The sequence below is a fragment of the Eimeria acervulina genome, genomic scaffold (assembly GCF_000499425.1).
Source record: "Eimeria acervulina Houghton genomic scaffold, Eah_scaff75, whole genome shotgun sequence".
In the NCBI taxonomy this organism is placed as follows: Eukaryota; Apicomplexa; class Conoidasida; order Eucoccidiorida; family Eimeriidae; genus Eimeria; species Eimeria acervulina.
This window is the reverse complement of record NW_013549618.1, coordinates 21,725-44,596: the sequence shown is the minus strand read 5'-3', so window position 1 is coordinate 44,596 and position 22,872 is coordinate 21,725. Positions and strand designations below refer to the sequence as shown.

General features: G+C 54.2%; 4 protein-coding genes across 4 annotated transcripts in view; 2 read left to right on the top strand and 2 right to left on the bottom strand.

Moving 5' to 3' along the window:
- Window positions 1-280: 280 nt before the first annotated feature.
- Window positions 281-4,908, bottom strand: EAH_00013250 (radical SAM domain-containing protein, putative; the record flags this gene model as incomplete). The annotated part of the gene is made up of 9 exons (XM_013394516.1): window positions 281-377; window positions 600-679; window positions 954-1,091; window positions 1,490-1,651; window positions 1,951-2,171; window positions 2,405-2,517; window positions 2,758-2,868; window positions 3,300-3,870; window positions 4,170-4,908. The coding sequence occupies 9 exons, from the start codon at window positions 4,906-4,908 to the stop codon at window positions 281-283; spliced, it is 2,232 nt and encodes a 743-aa protein (XP_013249970.1).
- Window positions 4,909-10,554: 5,646 nt separating this feature from the next.
- EAH_00013240 (RRM domain-containing protein, putative) lies at window positions 10,555-17,323 on the top strand (the record flags this gene model as incomplete). The annotated part of the gene is made up of 9 exons (XM_013394515.1): window positions 10,555-11,130; window positions 11,321-11,433; window positions 11,737-12,109; window positions 12,450-12,520; window positions 12,710-12,841; window positions 13,213-13,296; window positions 13,508-13,679; window positions 14,003-14,025; window positions 14,263-17,323. 9 exons carry the CDS (start codon window positions 10,555-10,557, stop codon window positions 17,321-17,323), a joined length of 4,605 nt encoding a protein of 1,534 aa, XP_013249969.1.
- Window positions 17,324-20,350: 3,027 nt separating this feature from the next.
- Window positions 20,351-20,647, top strand: EAH_00013230 (hypothetical protein, conserved; the record flags this gene model as incomplete). Its single annotated transcript, XM_013394514.1, has 1 exon — window positions 20,351-20,647. One exon carries the CDS (start codon window positions 20,351-20,353, stop codon window positions 20,645-20,647), a length of 297 nt encoding a protein of 98 aa, XP_013249968.1.
- A 670-nt stretch (window positions 20,648-21,317) lies between these two features.
- The window catches only part of EAH_00013220 (hypothetical protein, conserved), a gene marked incomplete at both ends in the record, with an annotated part of 3,388 nt that continues 1,833 nt past the window's right edge, over window positions 21,318-22,872 (bottom strand). The window contains 4 exons of the mRNA XM_013394513.1: window positions 21,318-21,506; window positions 21,646-21,751; window positions 21,875-22,007; window positions 22,100-22,234. Of these exons, the coding sequence (XP_013249967.1) occupies window positions 21,318-21,506; window positions 21,646-21,751; window positions 21,875-22,007; window positions 22,100-22,234 (563 nt within the window). The remainder of the gene's footprint in view (window positions 21,507-21,645; window positions 21,752-21,874; window positions 22,008-22,099; window positions 22,235-22,872) is intronic.

Genomic DNA, 22,872 nt, shown 5'->3' with positions numbered 1-22,872 from the left:
TGCTCTTCATGCTCCCCAACGGGGCTACGTCAAGCGTTGTTGCTGCTGCAGCTGCTGCAGCTGGTACAGTCGCTGCAGCAGGAGCAGACGTCGCCGTGGCAGCAGCGGCAGCAGCAGCAGCAGCTTGTCAGTGGGCTTCTGCTTCCCTAGCTCTGAGTTGGGGCTGTGCATGCAGTGCTATCCTGTGTTCCTCCCGTTGCTGCTGCCACGCACCGAAGAGCAGCAAAGCGGCCAAATGCTGCGGGGCCTGCAGCAGCCTCGCTGCCGCCCGTTGCATGCATTAGGCAGCTGTGGGGCCGCACAGGACCCCCATGCAATGCCACTTCGAAGCCGCAGTCACCCGCACCCATCCTACCCTCCCTAGCAGTGCCTCGTCCCTGCAGCAGCAGCAGAAGCACCAGCAGCAGCAGCATGTCGCGACAGCGAAGAAGAGCTCCACGCCGCATCTGTCGGGATCGAACTGCTGCACATGTGCTTCAGGGCAAGGGCTATCAGCTGCTGCTGGTGCTGCTGCTGAAGACAGCATAGACAGGTGGTGTTATAAGTGTGTCGGCCGCACAAGAGCAGCAGCAGCAGCAAATAAGGAAGGAGACGCCTACCTGTCTACAAGGACTTTGATGTATTGCTTCGTGTGCCCAACAGTGTGCTCGCTGCGGTCGGAGTGCGAAGAAAACCAAACCTAAACAAAAACACAACACCGCATGCAGCTGCCGCTGTTACTGCAGCTGCTGCAGCTGCTGCAGCGGCCGAGCCACCACACGGGGTCAGAAGCCCCCCGCCAGCTCTATAGCTTGAGGGGTGTACAGACACCCCACGCAGGCACGGCAGACGGGCTTGTGGGGCTGCTGCATGTATGCATGCATCCCTCTACGCACGATCGCACGCATGCATGCATGCTTGCATGCATGCAGCCCCAAAAGGATCAGCACAGTTACCTTCTGTACAGTGCCGACCATCCAGTCGTAGCAGGTGTAGGCCTCGAAGAGTTGTGTCGCCTCTCTGCTGCGGCGCTTCACTATTTGGGAGTTTAGCTGCTTCATCGCTGCAGCAGGAGTGTTGGGGCGCGGATAGAACTGACTGATATTAACAGCCTGTAGCACCGCATGCAGCAACACCGCATGCAACAGCACAGCATGCAGCAGCACCGCATGCACCAACACAGCATGCAGCAGCATTGTATGCAGCAGGACCGCATGCAACAGGACCTCATGCAAGCCACAGAAAGGGGCAAACCCCCCAATGGCGTGCTGCAGGCCTAGGCCTGTAGGGGTGTGTGGGGCCATAGGGTGTAGGGTTTAGTATTTAGGGTTTAGTAGCAGTCGTCGCTCTATGCTGCTGGCTTCTCATTGGGGCCTCTTGCACCTCTGGTGTACGCTGGATTAGCTGGCTTTCCTCACGCCCTTCAACAGCAGCAACAGCAGCAACAGCAGCAGCAGCAGCAGCTGCTGGTGCTGCCGCTGCCGTGGGTGCATCCAGCCTGGTGACTCACTGGGAATCGGTAGTCTGAGAGCAGCTGCAGTGTCTTGACATGATCTTCTTCGGTTTCATCAGGGAACCCACAAATGATATCCGTCATAATACTCATTCGGGGGTGGGCCTGCAGACAGGCGTCTACCACTTGGCGAAACTGCTCCACGGTGTAATCCCTCTTCTGCACACCAATCAGCAGCAGCAGCAGCAACAGCAGCAGCAGCAGTTGAGCAGACATCTCCTTAAACCGGAAATAATGCACACGCTCGCACTCAGGAAGCGCAGAACCGCACGCAACAGGAGCAGCAGCAGCAGCAGCAGAAGCAGCAATAGCAGCACAGGGGGCGGGAGCGCCTGCTGGTGGCAGTTGAGCCACCAAAGCAGCAGCAGGAGCAGTAGCAGCAAAACTGCAGCAGCAGCAGCACCGCAGCGGAGCAGCAAAGCAGCAGCAGCAGTTTGACGCTTGTGGTGTATGTTCACCATCCTACTGAGTACGCGGTTGCTGCCGGACTGTACAGGGAGGTGAAGAAACTCGAAGACATTTGGATGCCCTAAGATATCTGCAGCAGCAGACAACTGACCCAACAGAAATGGGGGATTCCCCATCCCAATGCGAAGCATCACCTCCTCCGGCAGCGGCTGCTGCAGCAGCCGCCGAAGCAGCTGCGTCAGGCTGCTGCCGATGTCCAACCCGTAAGCGCCTGCACCGAAGCAACACCCCACAACCCTGCTGCACCTATCTTCCAATCCATGCATGCATGCATGCATGCATGCATGCAGAGAAGCCATGCTTCAAGGATCTCGCAATCCATGCATGCATGCATGTAGCTGCGTGTCCGCTGAAGCTGCGTGTCCGCTGCAGCTGTGTGTCTGCTGCAGCTGCGTGTCTGCTGCAGCTGCGTGTCTGCTGCAGCTGCGTGTCTGCTGCAGCTACGTGTCTTCTTGCCTGTGTCTTCGCTGGTCAGCCAAATTTGTGTGACTCCCTGTTCTATGGCACTCCGCACGCGAGCTTCAATGGCCTCCTCCGGGTAGCTCCCCAGGTCGCCGCTGCAGCAAGAGACTCACAAAGAAACAGCAGGCCTCTCTTTGCACCCCTACAGCTGTTGCTGCAGCTGTTGCTGCAGCTGTTGCTGCAGCTGTTGCTGCAGGTGTCCATACACCCCACGGGCTGCTGTCCGCCAGAGCCCATAGCAAGGCGGCAAGGCTAAAGCAGCGGCCGCCAAAAGAGACAATAAAATCCATGAAAACAAATGTATTAGAGAGAGAAAGAAGAAAGAGGAGACGCACCGCGCATGCTTCGTCTTGCAGTACGTGCAGTTGCCGAGACACCCCGTGCTAATAGGCACAATTTCTATAAACCGGTTCCTTCGAATCTTTGGCAAGTCTAACGGAGGAAGGCTGCAGACGAAAGTAAACAAAACATAAGAGGGGGCCCTCACTAGCAACAATAAGGAGGCGCCCTGAACAGCCACAGGGGCCCCTTAATAACCACAGGGGCCCCTTAACAATCCCAGGGGCCCCTTAACAATCCCAGGGGCCCCTCAACACAATAACAAGGCCTCTTAGCGGAATGACAAACAAACAGGCGCATTTAAATAGGCGCAGAAGATGGGTCTTCCCCTACCACTCCGTGCCTCTCGCCTCTTGCAGGGCTCCACTAGATGCTCTAAGGCTGCGGTAAGGATTAGGGCTATTGGAGAGTTTATGGTTTGAGGGTTTAGGAGCTGTGTTGCAGGAGGCGAATGGAATGAACTGGTGTGCGGTGTTGGTTTGGGGCTTTCAGCGGCGTGGGTACGTCGATGGTAGCACGGGGTGTACAGACAGCTCACCTCTTGCCACCAGTGAGACGCACGATGCGGCCTTGAAGAGCCTCTTCTACCACTTCAACAATGCGGCTGAAGGCAGAGATCCCTACAACTGAACATTGGTCCAGCAGCGCTTGCTGCCACGACGCAGCAGCAGCAGCAGCAGCACCCTTGCCGCGCCTGTCCGCTCTAGCAGCACCGGGGACACACCCTGCAACTACACAGGGAATCCGCCGACGCTGCTGCTGCTGCTGCTGCTGTTCCTCCTCCTGCTCCTGTTGCTGCTGCTGCTGCTCTGGTGGAGTGCGCTGCTTGCCCGTGCCAGCAGTAGCAGCAGCAGCAGCATTGCTGCGCGGGGGTGCCTGGCCCAGCGCGGCCCTGATGACTGAGTAGAAGGCGAACTCAGAAGGGCTTTTGACGGTGCATGAATTAACTACGCAAATATCTGCCTCCTCCATCGCCTCCACAAAGCGATACCCAGACGCATGCAGCAAGCCTTCTGCAGCAACACGAATGCATTCACACGCAGCAACAGCAACACCAGCAGCACATCCAATAGCAGCGCCTGCAGCAGCAGCGCCTGCAGTAGCAGCGCCTGCAGCGGAAGCACATTATGCAACGGAGACCCAGCAGCAGCGCCTGCAGCAGCAGCTACAGCACGTGCTGCAACGGCAACCCAGCAGCAGCAGCAGCAGCAGCAGCAGGACGCACCCACATCAGCGCAACCCAACACTTAAAGCGCGACAAACTCGCATGCAGATGCAGCAAAAGAAAAACAGAGGCTACAGGTCGAGAGCTTCTACACTGCGGCTAAGAAAACCTTCCCCGCAACCGCACATCACAACACCCAAACCCCAAACCCTAGACCCTAAACCCTAAACTAGAGAAGCGTACGCATGTACTCTGAGTCGGAGATGTTGTGAGAACAGCCGAATGTCTTGAAATAAACTTTGGAGCGCCCCGGGAGGAATGCCGCTTCATCGTTTAGCGCAACTCCTGCGGGTGCCAAAGCAGCAGCAGAAGCAGCTGCCGCTTCTCCTGCTGCTGGAGCAGCAGCAGCTGTTGTCAGTTCTTCTTTATCGTCATTGCTTTCTTTCACCAGCTGCGACGCAGCCCGCCTTCTTGCAGCCTTAGGCTGGAGGTAAGTAGACATCTTGGCAGCACGTGCAACTCTTTTAAATTCATCTTCGCTATCCTGCAGGTCTTCCATATCTGCTTCCCCGGCTTCTTCTTCTTCAGCTGTTTCTTCTTGTTCTGCTGCAGCCTCAGACGAACCCCCGCATCCACAGGCGCCCCCGCAGCAGCCGTCTGACGTATACGAGCCTCCCTCAGCTGCCTTTCGTGCTGCACCTCCTGCTGCTACTACAGGTACTGCAGCAGCTGCAGCATCTCCCGCTGCAGTAGGAGAAGCTTCCCCACGAAATAACCGCCAGACCAAGTACCCTGTACAGGTGAAGGCGGCTCCCACCTCCACAGCCACTAATGAGGGGCCCCCCTTCACCTTCCCTGCGAGCTGTAATGTTGCTGCTGCGCCTGCTGCCAATGCAACAGCAGCACAACAGGCTGTGGGCAGAGCTCCCTCCAATGCGAGGGGAGAGGCGAGGCCCTGATGAGGCCCCTGGTTTGAAGGCATTGCATTACAGAGGCAGCAGAACGCGCTGATAAGAAAGAAGATGGGGGCTGCCCTTTGAGCGGCTCTTTAATACATGCGGCGAGGCTCAGAACGAAAAAACAAGGAGAAGCGGAAAAGAATTAATAAGCAGACATATTTACAGTTTCAAGCATATTAAAAAAAGAATTTATAGTTCAGTTGTTAGGTAAGAAACTGCAGATCTATAGGAGGCCCTCAGAAGACGGTGGGGCCCCCCTCCCCTCTCACATTCGGGAGGGGCTGCCTGGGGGGGCCCTCTATCAAACAGAGTTAGGAGGAGTCCCTTCGAAGTTGAAATTGTTGAGTTATAATTATTTCTTTTAGTATTCCTTGTGTGGTACTTCCTTAGATATGATCGCAGTACAGAATCTAACGCTGCAGCAAAGGCCTCTGCTGCTGCGCGTCGCGTTGATAGCCCCTGCTGCAGTGTAGGTATTCTCTAGTTGAGCTCTTCTCTCACTGATAAATGCAGCTTTAGACCCATTTACTAAGTGTGGAATTAAGGGCATGGGCAAGAAGGACAGATTTAATTCAGTCTACAGTGTACTGCAGAGGAGACAAAATCGACTAGAGTGCCGAAGAGCAGCTTACCTATCTCCTGTCCTATCTCCTGTCTCTAGGGATCCTAGAGACAGCAGCACAAAGATATGGGCTGATGAGGGAAGGCGGCCTGTCGCGAGCTTCATCATTCCTTGCTGCAACTATTGCTACGGCGGAGTCTCACACACGAGTGCGCTAGCTTGCTAATTGATGCACTTATGCTCTAGGCACGTTCTAAACGCCTACACGGCTCTTAGTATCCAGGCTGCAAGCAACTAGAAAATCCGTCCCAACATAAGGCACGCCTTGTAACACTTTGTAACACTCCGTTTCTGTGCTGTAGCGAAGGAGACCGGCCAGTCCACCGATGTACCTGCAGCAGATGAGAGGCGCGCTACAACTGCTACGAGAGGAACAGTCGTCTATGAAAGCACAGAAGTGTCCGTCGTTTCACGCAAAAAATTCGGTTTTTAGTGTATCACGTCTTTGTGCCCATTTGATCTAAATGTGTGTAGAGTCGTGCTGCGTAGCCGGCAAGTCCACGATGCAACTGTTTCTTATCGAAGTCTTGAAAACTGTTCAGGCATGTATATCGGGGATTGGGGCCAACGTTAAACAGAAACATGCCTGCCACACAAGTAGAGCCGACACTGCTTTTCCTGCCAGCAGGCCATGTAGAGCTTCATCCAGCGTAGCGGCTACTTCTGCTCTTTCCTTGGAACGCTGCGGGCAGTACGCAATTGTTCGGTGCTTTATCCTAGAGCTGTCAGCTTGCAGAGGATACGTTAACCCAACGGCCGGGTCATTGGAGGCGGTTGCTAAGAACAAGGCTTTTTCGAAACCAGGGAGAACAAGCACAAGAGAGTATCTGAAGTCGCTGATGAGGCAGCTAGTGACTTCTCCGCTCTTTTTAGAAAATACGGTCTTTTCCCTACTTAGTTTGATCCGCCCGAAAGAAATCGATGCAAACGAATCCAAAGGTAAAGCTGCAGTACTATTAGGGGGAGACAGAGGAGCTTCTGAACGTCCGTGCAAGTGTAACGGGACTCCAAACCAAATGGCTCTTGACTCCCCCAGATATGGTTAGATACTCCTGCTGCAGTGAAACGAAAGCCTAGGAGCATTACTGCTTAAACGTTAGATTTCAACGATGTAGGTGCACGGGAAGGCGCAATTGCTCTAAGTGCTGCACATTCCTGCTGGACCCAAGAACCTTGTCAATATATGCAACCACCCAGCTCTCATTAAGCCCAAATAATCGTGCTTTACCTGTTAATTACGAGCGCGGAATGCGTGCAGGCGTATTCTACCATGGCACAGTCCTCGTGCAACGCATTCTTGTCCCTGTCGCCGACACGTACTGGTTTGTGCAAAGCGCGTCAGTAGAGTCAAAATGACTGGTGAATCTTGCAAGCGTTCAAGTAATTTTTTGATCTGGTGCATCAGCTGCTATTTCGCCGTGAGGTTGGTGGAGGGCTTGAACCACGCGCACATGCACCTCACCGCGCCCTTTCCCGTCACTAGCACCAGAGTGTCTGCAAACACTCCCGTCGAGGGTTGTAATTTGTCTATTCGTCAACTAGCCTCTCAACTTCCGCTTCAAGATGTGGCCTGGCCTGTGCCCCGGAACAAGCCATCGGGTGCAAGTTGGATGCGGCGCATTGGGGGTCCACAAGGTGACTGGTTGGCAGCTCCCTGTATAAGCATAGCAAATTGCTTTTCCTTCCCCCCTAACACCTTCTGAAGCTCTTCAGGAGTACACTGAATCGAATCTTTTATAGGCTCACCGTTTTTAAAGCCACCAGAACGATGTTCCTGCAGTTTTCCGTCGTTTCCTGAAGCGGCTGTGCGCTGCTCGTTTCGTCGTAGGGCATTGATTCCACAATTGTCGGCGTATCGGGAGGGAATGCTGTTGGAAGCGTTAGGAGCTGCAATCTCCCACTTCTTTTTCTGCGCAAAATCCCCTTTAGTTTCGTCTGGAGGCCACATTTGCGCCGTCCACCGTATTCCTCACGCGATGCACAGGATCATATGGTGGTGAGGCGGCCCAACGCAGCAGCCGCGTATCCCTAATACTAGGAGCTGTTTCTAAATTACTCCAGTATTTCACGTTCAATGTTTGATTATCGATTCTCAGAAGAAGCGGTGTCGGAGAAGCTACGCGCTAATGCATCAACAGTTTGGTCAAAGTTCTTCCCTAGATTCAAATATCAGATCCACTTGGTCCCAGAAGCCATGCAGGGCCATCTCCAAGGCCACAGCAACAGCCTCACACCCAGCCCCAAGCTGGTCCCGGCTGGCGAGCACTCTGATCCTATTAAGCTGCCTTTCTATCTAAAAGTGCCATAATCCCTGAAATCTTCTACATTGTTCATTCTTTTTCATGATATTAGGCCTCTAGAGGCCACACCAGAGATCCATTGTGTGCACTACACTCCCTGCCCAATTCGCTGGAAGCCGTCTACTGTCGTTTTTTGTAGTTTTGTGAGGGAGATCGCATCCACAGCGCCAGTTTTCATGGGCTCGATATCGGGCTCTCTATCTGAATACTTTCCCAAGCTTTTTTCCCCTTCTGAGCTAGGATCGTGGAACTGGCGTTTTTCTTCTGGCGCGTAGCTACTCAATCATCTCGTTGAGTTTTACACTTTCGTTCCTTTTTTGACTCTCCGCGGTACAGCCAGCTAGGGGTTCCCTCTGCAGGGGAATACCCGTACTGTAAGCCGTTGATATAGAGGTTCCGAGTCCATTGTGGGAATCCAACTTCTCGTTCTATCGGGAGCTTATTGCTGTATGCTGTTCCCTTGGCGACGTGGGGATACATCGTAGCACATCCTGGCGAGCTTCCACACTCCGGTTTGCTCCAGGGAAATGGTACCACTACCTGGATAGAGTCGTACGTTTCATGCATATTCCTTTAATACGTGAGATGCCAACAGCAAGCCCAGCTATGCAAATGCATTTCGGAGGTGAAAGAGCACCTCCAGCGAAGCAAGAAACTCCCGTATTGTCCAGCATACAGGCACGTGCCCTATTTGGAAGCCGACACAGGTGGAGGCATTATTTCTGAATTGTTTGGGTAATAAACGAGATTCTGAGCTGGGCCACAGCTCTCGTTGTAATGCGGTGAAGCGCTCATTGGCTTCTTTCTCGCCGGTGGGCATATCCTGGCAAATATCCATAACAAACGAGAGAAAGAGGCCCGGTCTAGACCAGATATTCAACGGGGGAACCACAAGCTTTTTTTCGGGAAAAACGCCATCTCGACTAGTCAGTAGTACACCCCCAGTAGGCCGGCAGTTAGGTTGCGGTTCGTATCGTGCGCATCCCATTCATAACCATGCAGTGCTGCTTAGTGTAATGATAGTCGTCCATCTTAGGCGAGGGCTGTCGTAACCTGCAGTAGGGCCGAAATACTCGAAGTAAGACCCACCGAAGAGCAGCTGGCCTTTCCTTCAGTCTCTAGGGCCTGGTAAAAATGAGGAGGCAACCTGTTACGGTCCGCAGCATTCCTTGCTGTAGATCATTCTGCAAGGCGTTCTCACGCGTAAGCACACCCAAAACCACTTTTGATGGTTGCATTAACACCGCATTCAACTGCTTGGCACTGTCCTACGTATCAATAGTGCAAGTACCAGTGCATGTGCACTTTTAGATAGACTAGGCTCAGCACTGGATCTTTTGCTTCTTTGGGGGTAAGCCTGGAGGCAGAGAAACCGCCACTCATATGGCTTTGGCTAACAGCAAGAACGCAACCAACTTGTCAATACTGAATGTGTACAGTATTGCTGCGGACTATGGTGTAGGACGAAACCAACGAAAGCTCTGAACGATAGAGGCAGCCAACAGGGATCACATGCTGAACCGTTTACACCGTTTCCAAGGCGTTGAATGCCACAGTGTTACCTCCCTGTCGGAATAACTGAATCCTGCACAGGCCATGTATATGCGAGGGTTGAGTACGTAGAGGCAGCCCTCAGCCGGCTTCTTAACCCAAGTGGTGCCTCACGAAACGAAAAACTGGACTCACATTATTGTGTCTATAATTACACGGGCCACACTGGTCTACACATTTATGTTGTAAGGGGGCTGGTACATACTGGAGCGCCCCTGCATTCTTCAGGTAAGGATAGACCGTAGAAGGCAGTGGCGGCTTCTGCATGCCTCGTGGGCCATCATAAAACCATTATACAACTGTCAATTAAGTATGAAGTGCATTTTGGTCTTCTGAATAGGGGAAAAATGCATCGCAGCCTCCTTGCGCCCCCCACCCTTGGGCGGTAAGTCGACGCATGAGGAGAGGAAGGAGAGGAAGGCGACTGCTGTTTTTCCTTGTGACAGTCATATTTTAATATGCGAAATACACTTTCATAAATGGTATTCTTCAGAAGTTTGTTTCGCTTTCGGTAGCCGATCGCAGCTGCATGATGCCGTCGGCCGAGGACTGAATGCGCCGCTGCTGCTGCGTGCCGCATGCGCGTTCTCTTCTGATGAAAAGCGTCTGATTTGTTGCATGTCCTTTTGGGAAACACTTTGGCATCTGCATTGGCGCGCTCCGGATCGTGTTGAGGCCTTTGCTGTTCAATTTGCGCTCTACTCTCAGCCCTCCCAGCAGCGAACTGGGACAGGTGTCTCATTGCCTAGCCCAGGCACAGCAGCCAAGCAAGCAGCCCCCAATACACAGGAGGACTGTCGAGCGGACGCACAGAAACTAGTGCTTGTGGCGGCTCATCCCGTTGCACTGCTGCAGAGCGCAGCGGTTCCTGCGGCTGCTGCATCGGCGTCTGCTTGGGCTCACAGCTCCCGCTAGGCTGCTGCTTCTTATCTGCACGCACGTTTCTGAGGCTGCACAGTGCTGCCTCTCAGGCGCATCTGCAGCAGGGAGACATACGGGGACTTCCGGGGTTGCAGAGACGGCTGGGGGGGGGCCTGGTCTTTTAAGGTGTTTTCCTTTTAGCTGCAGCAGCATGCGAGCGGTTTGCGTTGAGTGGTGCGGGAACTGAGGGGTTGCTGCTTTTGCAGCCGTCAGTTGCTTGCATCTCGGGTGTATTGACAGACGGCGTGCATGCAAGTGTTTAGGGGGAGGCGGCCATGCCCTCACATCAGAGAGAAAACAGATCTCGCGCTGCAGATGCGCAAAGACGGGATACTTCTGCTGCTGCTGCTTCCGGCTCTAGACAATCTCAGGACTCTTCTGCCTTCAGGGGCAGCGTGGCTCGCAGCCACAGCATAGAGCCCTGGGACACCGCGGAGACTGGCCGCAACAAGCGAGGTGCTGCAGCAGGACCTGCTGCAGCAGCATCAGCAGCAAGTGCAGCTGCCTCTGGCAGCAGCAACAGACGTGAAAGCAGGAGGAATCGTCATGGAGCTGCAGCTGCCCCACCCGCAGCCGATGGAAGCAGCAGCAGCAGCAGCAGCGGGATAGTGAATTATTCAGGCGAGTCGCACAAACGTGCTGCGGGCGCCGGGACCCACGGAAGCAGCACCAACAGCAGCAGCAGGCAGCAGCATGCGAGCGGGTCTGTGGGGCAGCGGCGCAGCAGCAACGTGAGTCAGGGGTCGAACTGCTCTGAGGAGGCAGAGGAGGAGGAGGCGACGTGTCCACTCTGTCTAGAGACGCTAGACGAGACAGACAGGGGTCTCTTCCCCTGCGAATGCGGCTACCAGGTGGGCTGAAGTGTATTTTTGTTTTCTCATCATACTGTTTTAGCTAGTGGGTTGCTGCCTTGGTGTCCTGGCGGCAGCAGTGAGAACAGGGGCAGCGCTCGTGTGCGACTCCGTTTGCCGGCGAGCCCTTGACGCTGCTGGTGCTGGTGCTGCTGCATTTGCTGCACCTCCTGCTTCTGCGTGTGTGTAGGTGTGTCTTTGGTGTCTGCACCACATACGGGATCACTTGGCGAACAAGTGCCCGGCTTGTCGCCGCGACTACGACGAGAAGAAGTTCAAGTATGACCAGACGAAGGTCTTGGAGTGAGTTTCCGCAGCAGCAGCAAGACTGCAGCAGCTGCAACGGCGACAGCAGCAGTAGCAGGAGGGTGCTGCAGACAGGCGGACACGAGATGCATGCTCACGGACACAGGGAAAACCGAGCTCGGTGGACGCGCATCAGTTAGCACCATCGTGATGCATATAGACAACGCATTGGTTCTGGTAGTATTGACTGCTGTTCGGTTGCTGTCTGCTTTTTCTAGTCGCTGAAAGGAACTGAGGGCAGCACTAGAAAGTAGCTGAATGAGCGATGCTGCCAGTGCGTGCGCTGGTGGTGCTGCTCAGACTGACCAAACAAATAGGGCGCAAGTCAAGAGACAAGTTCTGTGGAGCCTCGGACCCAACGAGGAGCGGGAGCAGCGGCGGCGGAAGCAGCAGTAGCAGCAGTAGCAGCAGCAGCAGCAGCAGCAGCAGCCGCTCCGCCGGCGTCTCTGGAGCATCAAGGGGAGGCGCCACGGGCGGCAGCTCCACATCTGCCCACGGCAGCAGCAGCAGAAACGCTGCAGCGCAGCGGCAAGCATCAGGGGCTAACCGTCGAGGCTCCCGTGATACTGCAGCTCCAGCACCTGCACAAGCGGCAGCACTGAAGGACGTTCGCGTGATTCAGCGCTGCTTGGTTTACGTTATCGGCATTCCCCCCTCAATTGCAAAGAAGGAGGTTCGTTTACACTGCCTGAAGTTTAGGTTTTGGGTTTAGGGTTTAGGGTTCATCGCTCGCTTACAAGGGGAGCAGCAACTAATTCCCAACGCGTTCAGCTTGATGTTGTTTGCTTGCACAGGGCAGCTGTTGGTTCTTGCACGCTGTAATTACACCATGGGGTGTCTCCTTTGTGAGGCAGTTAGCTGAGCGGCCTTAGCGAGCTGTCTCTCATTGGGTGTGTTTGCGGTGTATGTAAGGGGGTTTAGGGGAGAAGCTGCGTGTGCAGCGTGCATGCGTTTTTAGTGGGCTTTTTCTTCTAGGGGCTTTTCGGGCGGTTTGTGCTGGCGTTGTTTTGCAGATTTTGCGTCGTCACGAGTTTTTTGGGCAGTACGGCAAGGTTCTTCAGATTGTCGTGAATAAAAACCAAGGGTCCGTTCTGCTGCTGCTGCTGCTTGCTGCTGCGGGTGTCTCGACGCTGTGTATGAGCGTATTGGTTGGCCTTGGTGTGTTTTGCTGCTTACCTGTTTTTGGGCTGTTGACGAGGATGCTGCTGCTGCTGCTGGTGATGCTGGCACGGCTTTAGGAAGCAGCGGGGTGTGGGGTGTACGTATGTTGCAGTCACTGGGGGGGGCCGTCGTTTGCAGTGTACGTTACGTATTCTTCTAGCAAAGAGGCGATAGCGGCGATTCAAGGGGTGGACGGCGCGGTGTACGAGGGGCGGACCTTGAAGGCCTCCTTTGGCACCACAAAGTACGCTCCAGCAGCAGCCAGCAGCAGCGTTAACAGCAGCAGCTACCACGGGGGCTGCAGAGCCCCGACGAGCGCGATTAGAGCGCGCTGCAGCTGTTACAGCAACAGAAGCTCCTGAACAGCTAACACTTTGCGCCACACATTTCTATACAGAGGAGGGGGCAGCCTGCATAATGCTGCAGGTAGTCGCGTGCCTCCCGCGACTGTCTCAGCTGTTTCCGAGTCTCATCTTTAGGTTCTGTTCCAAATATGAAATAAATATATTTGAGTATATCAATAGGTGCATATATATATATATATATATTTATACATATATATGTAGGGTTGGATTTCGGGGTTCTCTTTGCCGGCGTTGCGTGTGCTGAGTGCAGGTACTGCTCGCACTTCCTTAAGGGTGTTAAGTGCCAAAACCCCGACTGTTCGTATCTGCACCAGCTGGGATCTGGAAAGGACAGGTCTGTTGCTGCCCCGGAGTGCTGCTTGTGGCGCCTCGTGTCTGTTAGGGGCCCACTGTTCTTCAGCTGTAGCGACGGGAGGGGCCCGCCAGCTGCAAAAGCTGTCTCAATCCTGCGCTGCTGCCTGGCACTTGTGTCTTTGCTGCTACTTCTGGCTCTGCTGCATTCGGTGCATTTGCTGCTTTTGCTCCTTCTGCTGCATTTGCTGCAGCTTCACCAAGGAGGCGATGATTAGCGCGAAGCACCAGTTCCTCGACTTGACGATACCCAGCAATTCCGAACGAAAACAAACGGGGAGTCTCTTCGGAAAAGTGCAGGATGCGGCAGCCCGCAGCAGCAGCAGTGGCGGCGGCGGCGGCAGCGCGCACAAGGAAGACAAGGAGGTGAGGGGCGCTCTCGTGTGTATTGTTCAGCCGCGGATTTATCTCTCTGCCCTCTGAACGTTTATCACAGACGCGTTAGAGTCGAATCTCTTCCTTGTATTAATATTTACATGTGTATTTATATATTTATATCCGTATATGCATACGTATATATCAATATATATACATAAGTATATCATTATATAGGTGTGCGCGTTCGCCTATGTATATTTGTGTGCACTGTTGGGCTGTGCATGGAGTTATCTTTGTTTCTTTGGTCTATACTTGGCGGGTAGAGCGCAATGAGGCCTTTTGGTGCTCTGTTCTGTTGACTTTTCTCTCAGGCTTACGGAGACACGGCAGCACCGTACGTCGTTAGAGCTCACAAGTGGACAACTTTTTTGTCTCTTGCTTGCTTCGCTGCAACGCCGTCGGGCTGTTTTCTGACAACGCTGCCCCACTACGTGCATGCATTGTGCATGCATTTTGTGGGGGGGTTCTATTTTCTTGCTCAGTTTGGCGTATTGAACTTTGCGCAATGTACAGCCGCGGGCTGAGAGCGGCTGAGTACGTGAGCTCCCGTGTGTTGCTGCTGCTGCTGCAGGAACGGAGCAGTCAAGGGGGGAGGCAGTGAGAGCGACGACTCGGACGAATTCTCTTCGGCTGCATCCCCATCGGGAAGCGCAGCCAAAGGCGGAGCAGCACTTGCAGCAACAACACCGGGTGTTGCATCTGCTGCTACGGCTTCTTCCGTCGCAGCAGGACCAGCAGCTGCTGCGGAAGGCGAGGAGGCGCACACCACCGTCGGAGCCAAGTCAAGAGCAAAACCCCAGTCTACTTGCTGCAGCACCTGGGCCTCAGTTGCAGCAGGAAGTGTCAAGCCCAGTGCTGCTGCAGCAGCAAATGCAGCAGGCGCAGCATCTGCTCGAGAGGTAAGTCCCAGTGGTAGCGCTGCCAGCGGAAGCCAACGGCAGCAGCAGCAACAGCCGCCGCAGCAGCGGCAGCATCAACAGCAACAGCAAACGCAGCAGCAGCAGACGCATCCGGCGCAGCAAACGCAGCATGCGGCTTCCCCTCGTGCTGCAAGCGCGCCACCTCGACAGAAGCAGCACGAGCAGCAGCAGCAGCAACAGCAGCATGAAGCGGAGGAACAGGAGTCAGAAGATGAAAGAGGTGACAGAGAAAAGAATAGAAGGCGGCTGTCTAGCGAGTGCTCCTCCAACACAAGCGAGGAGAGGAGTGCAGAGGATGCTTCGTCTGCTCCTGACTGCTGCACAGCAGAAGGCCCTGGGGTTGCGGCAGCCCCCACAGTGGCTGGGAGTGATGCTGGTGGGGGAGCCGTTGTCCCTGAATCAGCTGCTGCGAAGTCAGAGGAAACACAAAAGCCAGTGGCTTCCGAGAGCCCCACAGATGACAGCAGCTATCACCAACCGCAACAACAACAACAGTCGCCGCCGCCGCAGCAGCAGCAGCATAAACCACCAGAGCAATCGGATATTACTGAACAGCCCACAGGCTGGCCACCGCTGCATGTAGATTTGCAGGCGGTGGCTGCAGGCCGTCAAGGGGCCCCTCTCGATCCACTTGGGTCCAGTTGGGTTCCCGCTGTTGCTGCTGCTGCTGCGCCTGGTGCTGGTGTCAGCGAGTGCCCGCAACAGCTGCATACGTTGCTTCCAGCCCAGCTACAGCAGCGCCTAGTGCAGCAAATGGAGCAGCAGCAGCGACGCTTTGGCGGCCTGCAGCTTGAGAGCAACACAGCGCAGTTGATTGGTCTGGAGTCATCTTCCTTCTCAGCAGAACAGCTCATGCAGCAGCAACAGCAGCAACACCAACAACAGCTACTGATGCGTCTCTATGCGCCGGCCTGCATGGCTCCCGCAGCGGACAGTGTGGGGCCCGGAGGTGGCAGGTTTGGCCCGCCTCCAGGCCTCGAAGCAATGGGGGGACCCAAAAGGTTTGGCGGGATCAGCAGCAGCAACAACAGCAGATATAACTTCAGCAACGGCGCATTTGATGCCTCGGGCAATCTTCTTGAACAGCTGGGTGTTGCTGCTGGCGCTGCTAGTGTGCCGTTTGCTGGGGTGCCGGTAGCCGCATCTTCCAGCAGCAGCGGCAACAGCAACAGAAACAACAGCAGTTCTTGCTTTGCCTTTGCGGCTAGAGGGGATGACGACGAAGAGGCAGTGTTTGAGATTCCTGGGATTGAGGATTGCGTGCAGTGGCTCGCAACCCCCAGCACAGCTGCAGTGGCTGCAGCTGCAGAAAGCCAAACGCCGGCAGATCATCTCCACCAGCAGCAGCAACGGCAGCAGCAGCAGGGGGCTCTTCTTCCCAACACGGAACGGCCGTCTCTCTTGAATACAGGTGGTGGGCAGGAGCAAGTACCTGCGCCGATCGACGGAAGCTGGGCGCAACGACAGCAGCCGCAGCAGCAGCACAAGGATTTCGTCTTTGGGCCTGGTGGGGGGATAGCTTCGCTGCCTACACTACAGCAGCAACAGCAGCAGCAGCGCCACCCCGCAGACTGGTGGCGAAGCTTCCAACACTCTCCACCGATGATGCAGCAGAAAGCTGACCTCAGTAGCAGCGCCGGCGCTGCTGCTGCTGCTGCTGCTGCCTTTAATCGTCTCGATTCGCAGAGTTCCCGTAGGGCAGGCGGGTGGAACACCCGCGACGCTTTTATTGGACACGAGCAGCAGCGACAGCAACAGCAGCAGCAGCACCACATGTTGCAGCACGAGCATCTGCAGCAACTTCTTCGTCAGCAGCAACAGGGGGTTCTACAACAACACCAGGCGCACACCCGAGTGCGGGCAGCAGGGGCCCCAACGGAGCAGCAGCTCCATCAGCAGTCGCAGCTGGTGCTACAGCAGCAAGAGCAGGAGCGCCAGCTAGCTCTGCTACACCAGCTAATGCCTACACAGTCCGTTGGTCGTGGGGCCACGGATGATCCAGAAGAGGCGATGAAGCTTTTGCTGTCTCTCATGCCCAACACCCTTGATCAGACCCAACGAATGGCTCCGCTTCCGCAGCAGCAGCAGCAACAGCAGCAGCAGCAACAGCACTTGAGGTACGGCGACAGCACCGCCCCCAGCTTCCCCATCAGTGCGTCTGGGAGTCGCAACGCCGATGCTCTCGCTCGCCTATTGGCGGCAAGGGGAGGGTCTGCGTCGGCGCTGCCTCGAGGTCAAGTGGGGGCAACTGTGGGTCCCCTGGGCAGGGCTGTGGTGGAGGCCCACGACGGCAATTGGGGGGAACCCGTTTCAGCAGCAGCAGCAACAGCAACTGCAGCTGTTCCTGACAGCGGCCACGGCAGATCGGCCCCTCGCAAGCGGTCTGTTTCCTCGGCGGACGTCGAAGACAGAGGCGGTGGACCGGCCTGTGGGTTCTACTCTCAACTGGGGTCGCACATGCCGGAGCTGCAACAGTTCCCCCCAGGCGCAGATGCCCGCGGGAGCCCCACGGGGCCCCCGGGGCCCCCCGGGGCCCAAGGGTCGCCAGGGGGCCTCTCTGAGGCGGATTCCGTGCCACCCGTAGGCGTTCCACCGTCGCTCCCATCTGGAAACGATTTGCTGCCATTCCTACAGGGACGGAGAATGCAACAGATCCCGCAGCAGCAGCTGCAGCAACTTCAGCGAGCTCTCGAGTCTCAACGGCTGGAGTGATAAGCAGCAGCTGCTGTTGCTGTTGATGGAAGAAGAAAGAACGTATGCGAGGATGCGGGCCGTAAGCTCGGGAGATTCGGCGCCGGGGAATGCGTGGAGGGGGGTGTGACGTAACTTGGTGGGTCTTGTTCTTTGCGGCGTTCTGAGTTGTCATAATTTCGGGGGTTGGACAAGAGGAGGGGGTAGGGTTGCTTCTCACAGGAGGGGGACCTGGCGGTTGTTGTGGCTACGCTGCAGCACCTGTTGCTGTACAGACACCCGGGCCTTCGAGGCCGCGGCTAGCTCGCTCGATGGCTAGCTGAGGTCAACTGCACGGGAGGTAATACGCCGGAGGCCTGGGGCTTTGCCCAGACTGTGGCCGGAGGCGCCGACGGTCTTACATCTAAGATTGTGAAGGGCGAGGCCTGTTGGGGCAGCAGAGCTGTGCCGTGTTGTTTTAGGGGACATATAGACCTGAGAGTGGTCCCCTACAAGGTACAAGCTCTTCTTTTTAAGGAGCGGTTGCCGGGGGTTGGGCGAGTGGGGTGTGCGTACACCACACGCCCTGCACTCCCTAGCAGCCTGTTCTGCGGCTTCCAAGGGTGAAGCTGCCTCCCCCTCTACTCGAGAGCATATGTGTTGATGAATGGGTGGACAAGCAGAGCACGTGCGTGAGTAGACAAAGGGGACTCGTCACGTGCGCCTGTGCTTGCTCCAAATGACCCCAGGGCTTCTCAGGACAGCCCTATGCATGGCTGCATGCCCGCATGCACATAAGCGTTATTGCATGGTTTTGCAGCCGTGGCTGAGAGGAGCAAGCCATTGCCACCGAGGAGACTCCCCGTGCCTTAAAATAATGCAGATCTTTGTGCTGAAGGAAATCACTTCAGTGACAGCATGTATTTAGTTCCAGACGCATACAGCAACCGTTTTGTGGTGCACCGAATCATGGCGTTTAACTTGACCTCTTCTGAGTGGGCTGGTGCTAGTTTTACAGCTCCTCTCTCTCTGTGCGTGTCCCCTGCCGGCACCAGCCAGCACCTCACAGTACCATTTACAGCAGGAAGGCCCCGTCAGCGTTCAGAGGTGCTGGATGCACCGGCGAAGGATATTGTAGTTACCTCTTGTATGATAGCTAGTTCGGACACACTGAGGAGTGCTGGAAGTAGGGATAGCACACGCCCTCAACGGTTGCGGAAGGGTCGCAGGGGAGCTGGTGCAGGTGCTGCAGCATTTCGTTGCACCAAGCCACACAGAACGGATGAACAGTAGTTACGTGGAAGAACAGAGTTGGGGTTGCCAATTGAAAGAAGTAAACAAACAAGAGCTGTTGACACACACAACCATCTTGGGAAGGTGGCGTATGCGTTATACCATACTGCTGCTAGAAACATGGTGAGGGAACACTGCGTGCTAAGCTTAAAGCTTGCAATCTTTTTGGCTGAGGCAATTCATTGTGGTTGAGTAAAGACGTGGAAACGAGATTGTGACATTCTCGGCAATGTCGCTAGGTGCTTCAGAGGAGCTCTAACCGTGGCGAGCTTGCGAAAGAATCCCCGTTCACGCTTCAGCATCCCAGCTACCTACGCATGCGAAGGCTTCTGTGAAAACCCGGTTTCCCTCTGCTAAGAGGGAACTGCATTTTGTATATATGCATAATGAATGCATCTGTTCTATATATGTAGGAGTTCGGCAACGCTCCTCCAGAGTTTTCAACTTGAGAGGGATGGATAGAGCTTCATCCGTTGCCATTGTGGCTGGAGCTGGTACTTGCATCCGCCCATCTCTACAGGACATGGGTTTGAGCGTTAAAAGCACGAGGCCTAGAAATGCGTTTTTATTAAGACAACCGAATTCTCACTTACTATTAAGACAACCAAATTCTCAAGGACATTGCAGGCGCGGTCCAATTTATCAATATTTGCCAAATGAAGTCATTCGCTTGAGCTTTCGGTGCAGTGGGCCGTCGGCGCCGAACACTTCTTGCATTAACACGGTACCAAATTCGCAATGTCCTGGTACTGGCGCTATGATAAGCAATACTCCAAATTCATTTTTCGCAGCCGCAGTTTTACTTTGCTTCCAGTTTGTTCAAGCTCTGTGTTTTGTGTGTGTGTGTGTGTGTGTGTGTGTGTGTGTGTGTGTGTGTGTGTGTGTGTGTGACCGCTCGGTATTGCAGATATGCATGAGGCTAACTGCAGTTGTTTGTGTTTTAGATGTATGCTTGGTAGGTTTAAAAAATACTTGGTAGGCTGTGGAAACAGGCTTTCTGGGGGCCAAACCTCTGCGATGTAGAGTGCCTGCATACGGCCACTGCTGTCTTTTTGCCATATTGAAGGAGAATCAAGTTGTTGAGGAAGATATCATTTGGCAGGTCACGCGCATTCTTGCTTTTTGCCTCCACGGCGCCAAAGGGCCACTGGTCCACGCATCACCAAGTACCTGGCAGCGTATCCCAGCTAAAAAGTCTTACCCCGGCCTATAGATCCTTATTTTCACTCACAAAATACTTCTTCATTGTAGATTTTGTGACGGTTTCGGCCTCTTCAATAACTATCAATAGGAAGACACTCTGCAGTTCACGGGTCACTCACCCTTCACTAACCTGATTGCATCGCAATGGCTGGCGCAGTTTCTCAGCCCCAAAAAGCAGAAAACTAGAAGGATATTGGCTTTCAAAAAGCGGCACCAAAAGAACAATAAATTGTTTTAGCATGAAGTATATCCTCTTGTTCGGTACCTGCCCCCCCCCAGCGAGGCCGACTCGCCGTGTGTGCATACTCTGGTATGTAGGCATTCGAGAGTGTGGCTATCTGCCCTGCTTTTCACATCTGACTTTGAACTTCTTGGCCATTGGCATCGCAGCGTTTGCCGTTTATTGGAATAATGGATATATTTTTCCGGTTTTTTTCTCTTGTTGCTGTCGTATTTCTCGGCGCTGGTGCCTCGACACAGCGTCACTCTAGTGTCATCCGCATTGCGTGCATTGCAGTGGATGTAGTATTGCCATTGCTGAGTTCAGGTGAAGCTGCACATCTCGAGGTTCAAATGGCTGACCACAATTCAAACACTCCACCCTCAGGGACCGGAGCCTCTCATGAAACTCACCAGCAACAGCAGCCGCCTTCTGGAGACCAGCATAGCAATCAGCCTCCCAAAGAGCCGTCAGCTGCCAATTCAGCAGCACACATGAGCTCAGAAGAGGCAACAAATCAAGCAGCTCTCGATGACCTCAGACAGCATGGCACTCAGATGAGCAAGGCGGAGAGAAAGCAAGCAGAGGATTACATGAGGGCGAAATACGGGGCCACAAACCCTGAGCCGCCAGCTGATGAGGCGCGGTAGACTACTCAGCACTGAGGTAAAGGCACTCCGGAACTGCTTGTACAGCTGAGGGGAGTGCCTTTTCGTAGCCACCATCCACCTTGTAGCCATCGCATTCTCCCTGTATCCAATGGGGGTTCCTCTTCTTCGTGGATTGTGGGCGTGCAATATCTGGCAACTGCACATCCTTTTTTCAGAATTTGTGGAAACAGTTCCATTCATGGGAGGACAATAGCATCCCCGCCACAAGCCTATTGCTAGCACAGCCAGTCTCTGAATATATCTTGAGTTAGGGGTTCACGGGTCGATCAAAGTAAAGCAAAAAAGCGGCGCCTAGCTAATGCAGCGAATCCGTTTACTTGACATGCTGACATATGCAAGTTTTCGGGTTGAAGTTAGCTCGACAGGAACAAGAAGGTGTGCTGTACCCACCTCGGATAGAAACTGCTGCATTATTCCTGTAGATAATACACAATGCGGCTACAATGTGCATGCAGAACGCCGATAGCTGCCTGGCTAGCCAAACGCCTGCTACAGGCTTCAGCTCGACAGCCTAGGCTGGGGAAAGTGCTTGGCTAGCCGTCCACTGTGATGTTCTGAATCTTACACGCTGCCAGTGCGGTAGTTAGTAGCTGCCAAGTCCCTGCATGCTAGAAATATGATGGGCTCAGTCACCCACCACCTGTTGCTGCTAAGCTGCAGTGTCGCCTAGCTGCGCTGCTGTGGTGTCAGAGGCACCGCCCTCTACGTCATCTCCCTCAGGTGCTAGCAGCCGAGTATCTGGAAGCTCAACTCCGAACGTAGCCTTGCACTCGCTACGGAAACTGTCCAGTTGTAGCTCCTGCAACAGGCGCTCTGTAGGGACTATGTACAGAATGTCCTGTAGGTTCACCGCAAAAGTGCATATACATAGGCAGATATATTGTGGACGCATGTACATGCATATATATATATATATATATATATATATATATATACAAACTCACCCCTTCGCCGGCCGCTGACTGCCTTCGCTTTACCATGATATACTTCAGAGACTCGCATTCGGACAGCAGATCTCCGAGAGACTCGAGGTCTGTACATACAGAAGGACGCAACACCTGGAGCACTCTGCAGAGAGGCAGGCTCAGCGGTGCGACCTGCAGTCTGCATATCATGAAAAGGGCAAGCATTAATAAGCAGGGACGATCGCTTGTGTCAGCCGTCTCCAAGAGCGAACAAAATTATATATGCACTTTGACTGCTTACTATGAGATGGCTCTCTGAAGTGGACTGCCTTGAGCAGTGAAACCTCTGCAGGGCAGGCAGCGGACGCGCTCAAGAGGGAAATCATTCTTAAGGAGGGAGGATTTTACTGTAGGGCCCATCAGCACTTGCACCACTGAAAAGAATAGTGCAAACCGGGCGGAACAACTGCCACCAGTGCGTCCTATTAAATGAAGAGAAGGTGCAACAACCCCAGAGCGGCCTCACCGTCAAAACCTTGCAGTAGATCTTGTCGGCCCACCAGGCGTATGCTGGCCTTTAGTGCCTCTAAAGGCAACTCCGCCTGATACGAGAGTAATTGCAGACTGAGAAAAAGCAGGAACCCCCGAATCTCCTCTTCGCCTGCACCGCAAGAACCCGAGGATGTGCAACAAGGTGCAGAACGTCGAAAACAACATAAAGGGACGACAGGGCCACACGGAACATAAAACCACAAAGAAGTCCAGTTGACGATGAAGGAAATGCACGAAAGCACTAGCTAACTGTTCATCCATGGAGAAATTTGAGAAATGTGTGTAAGTAGGGCTTAAAACACGGCTACGACCAGATCCCTCATCCGCCATGGCGGAAAGAGAAGAGCAGCCCTTTTCCTCAGCCAATGCCAACTCTTTGCAGTGTGAAAATCCGCCTGTGACCCTCCCCCTTTCGCTTTCATGGAACACAAAAACAAGGGTGCAGTGCATGTTTTAACGTGGTAGAGAGTCCCGCCAGCGATGCATGCTTTGAAGCCTCAGTTCAAACTATCTCGTTCGCTCATCGCTTCTAGCTACTCATGCACTGAGGGGCGTATTTCAAGCATCTCTGCGATGCCGTTCTGACAGATGACTGCCATGCTAGTAGTCTGCCTTTCCGAAAGAATCCACGACAAAAGAACAGAAGGATAACCGAAGGCCACACTTTGTGGTGGCTTGCAGCCGGATATACACCTTCTGTATAAAGGTGTGTCTACCAAAGTATATATATATATATATATATATATA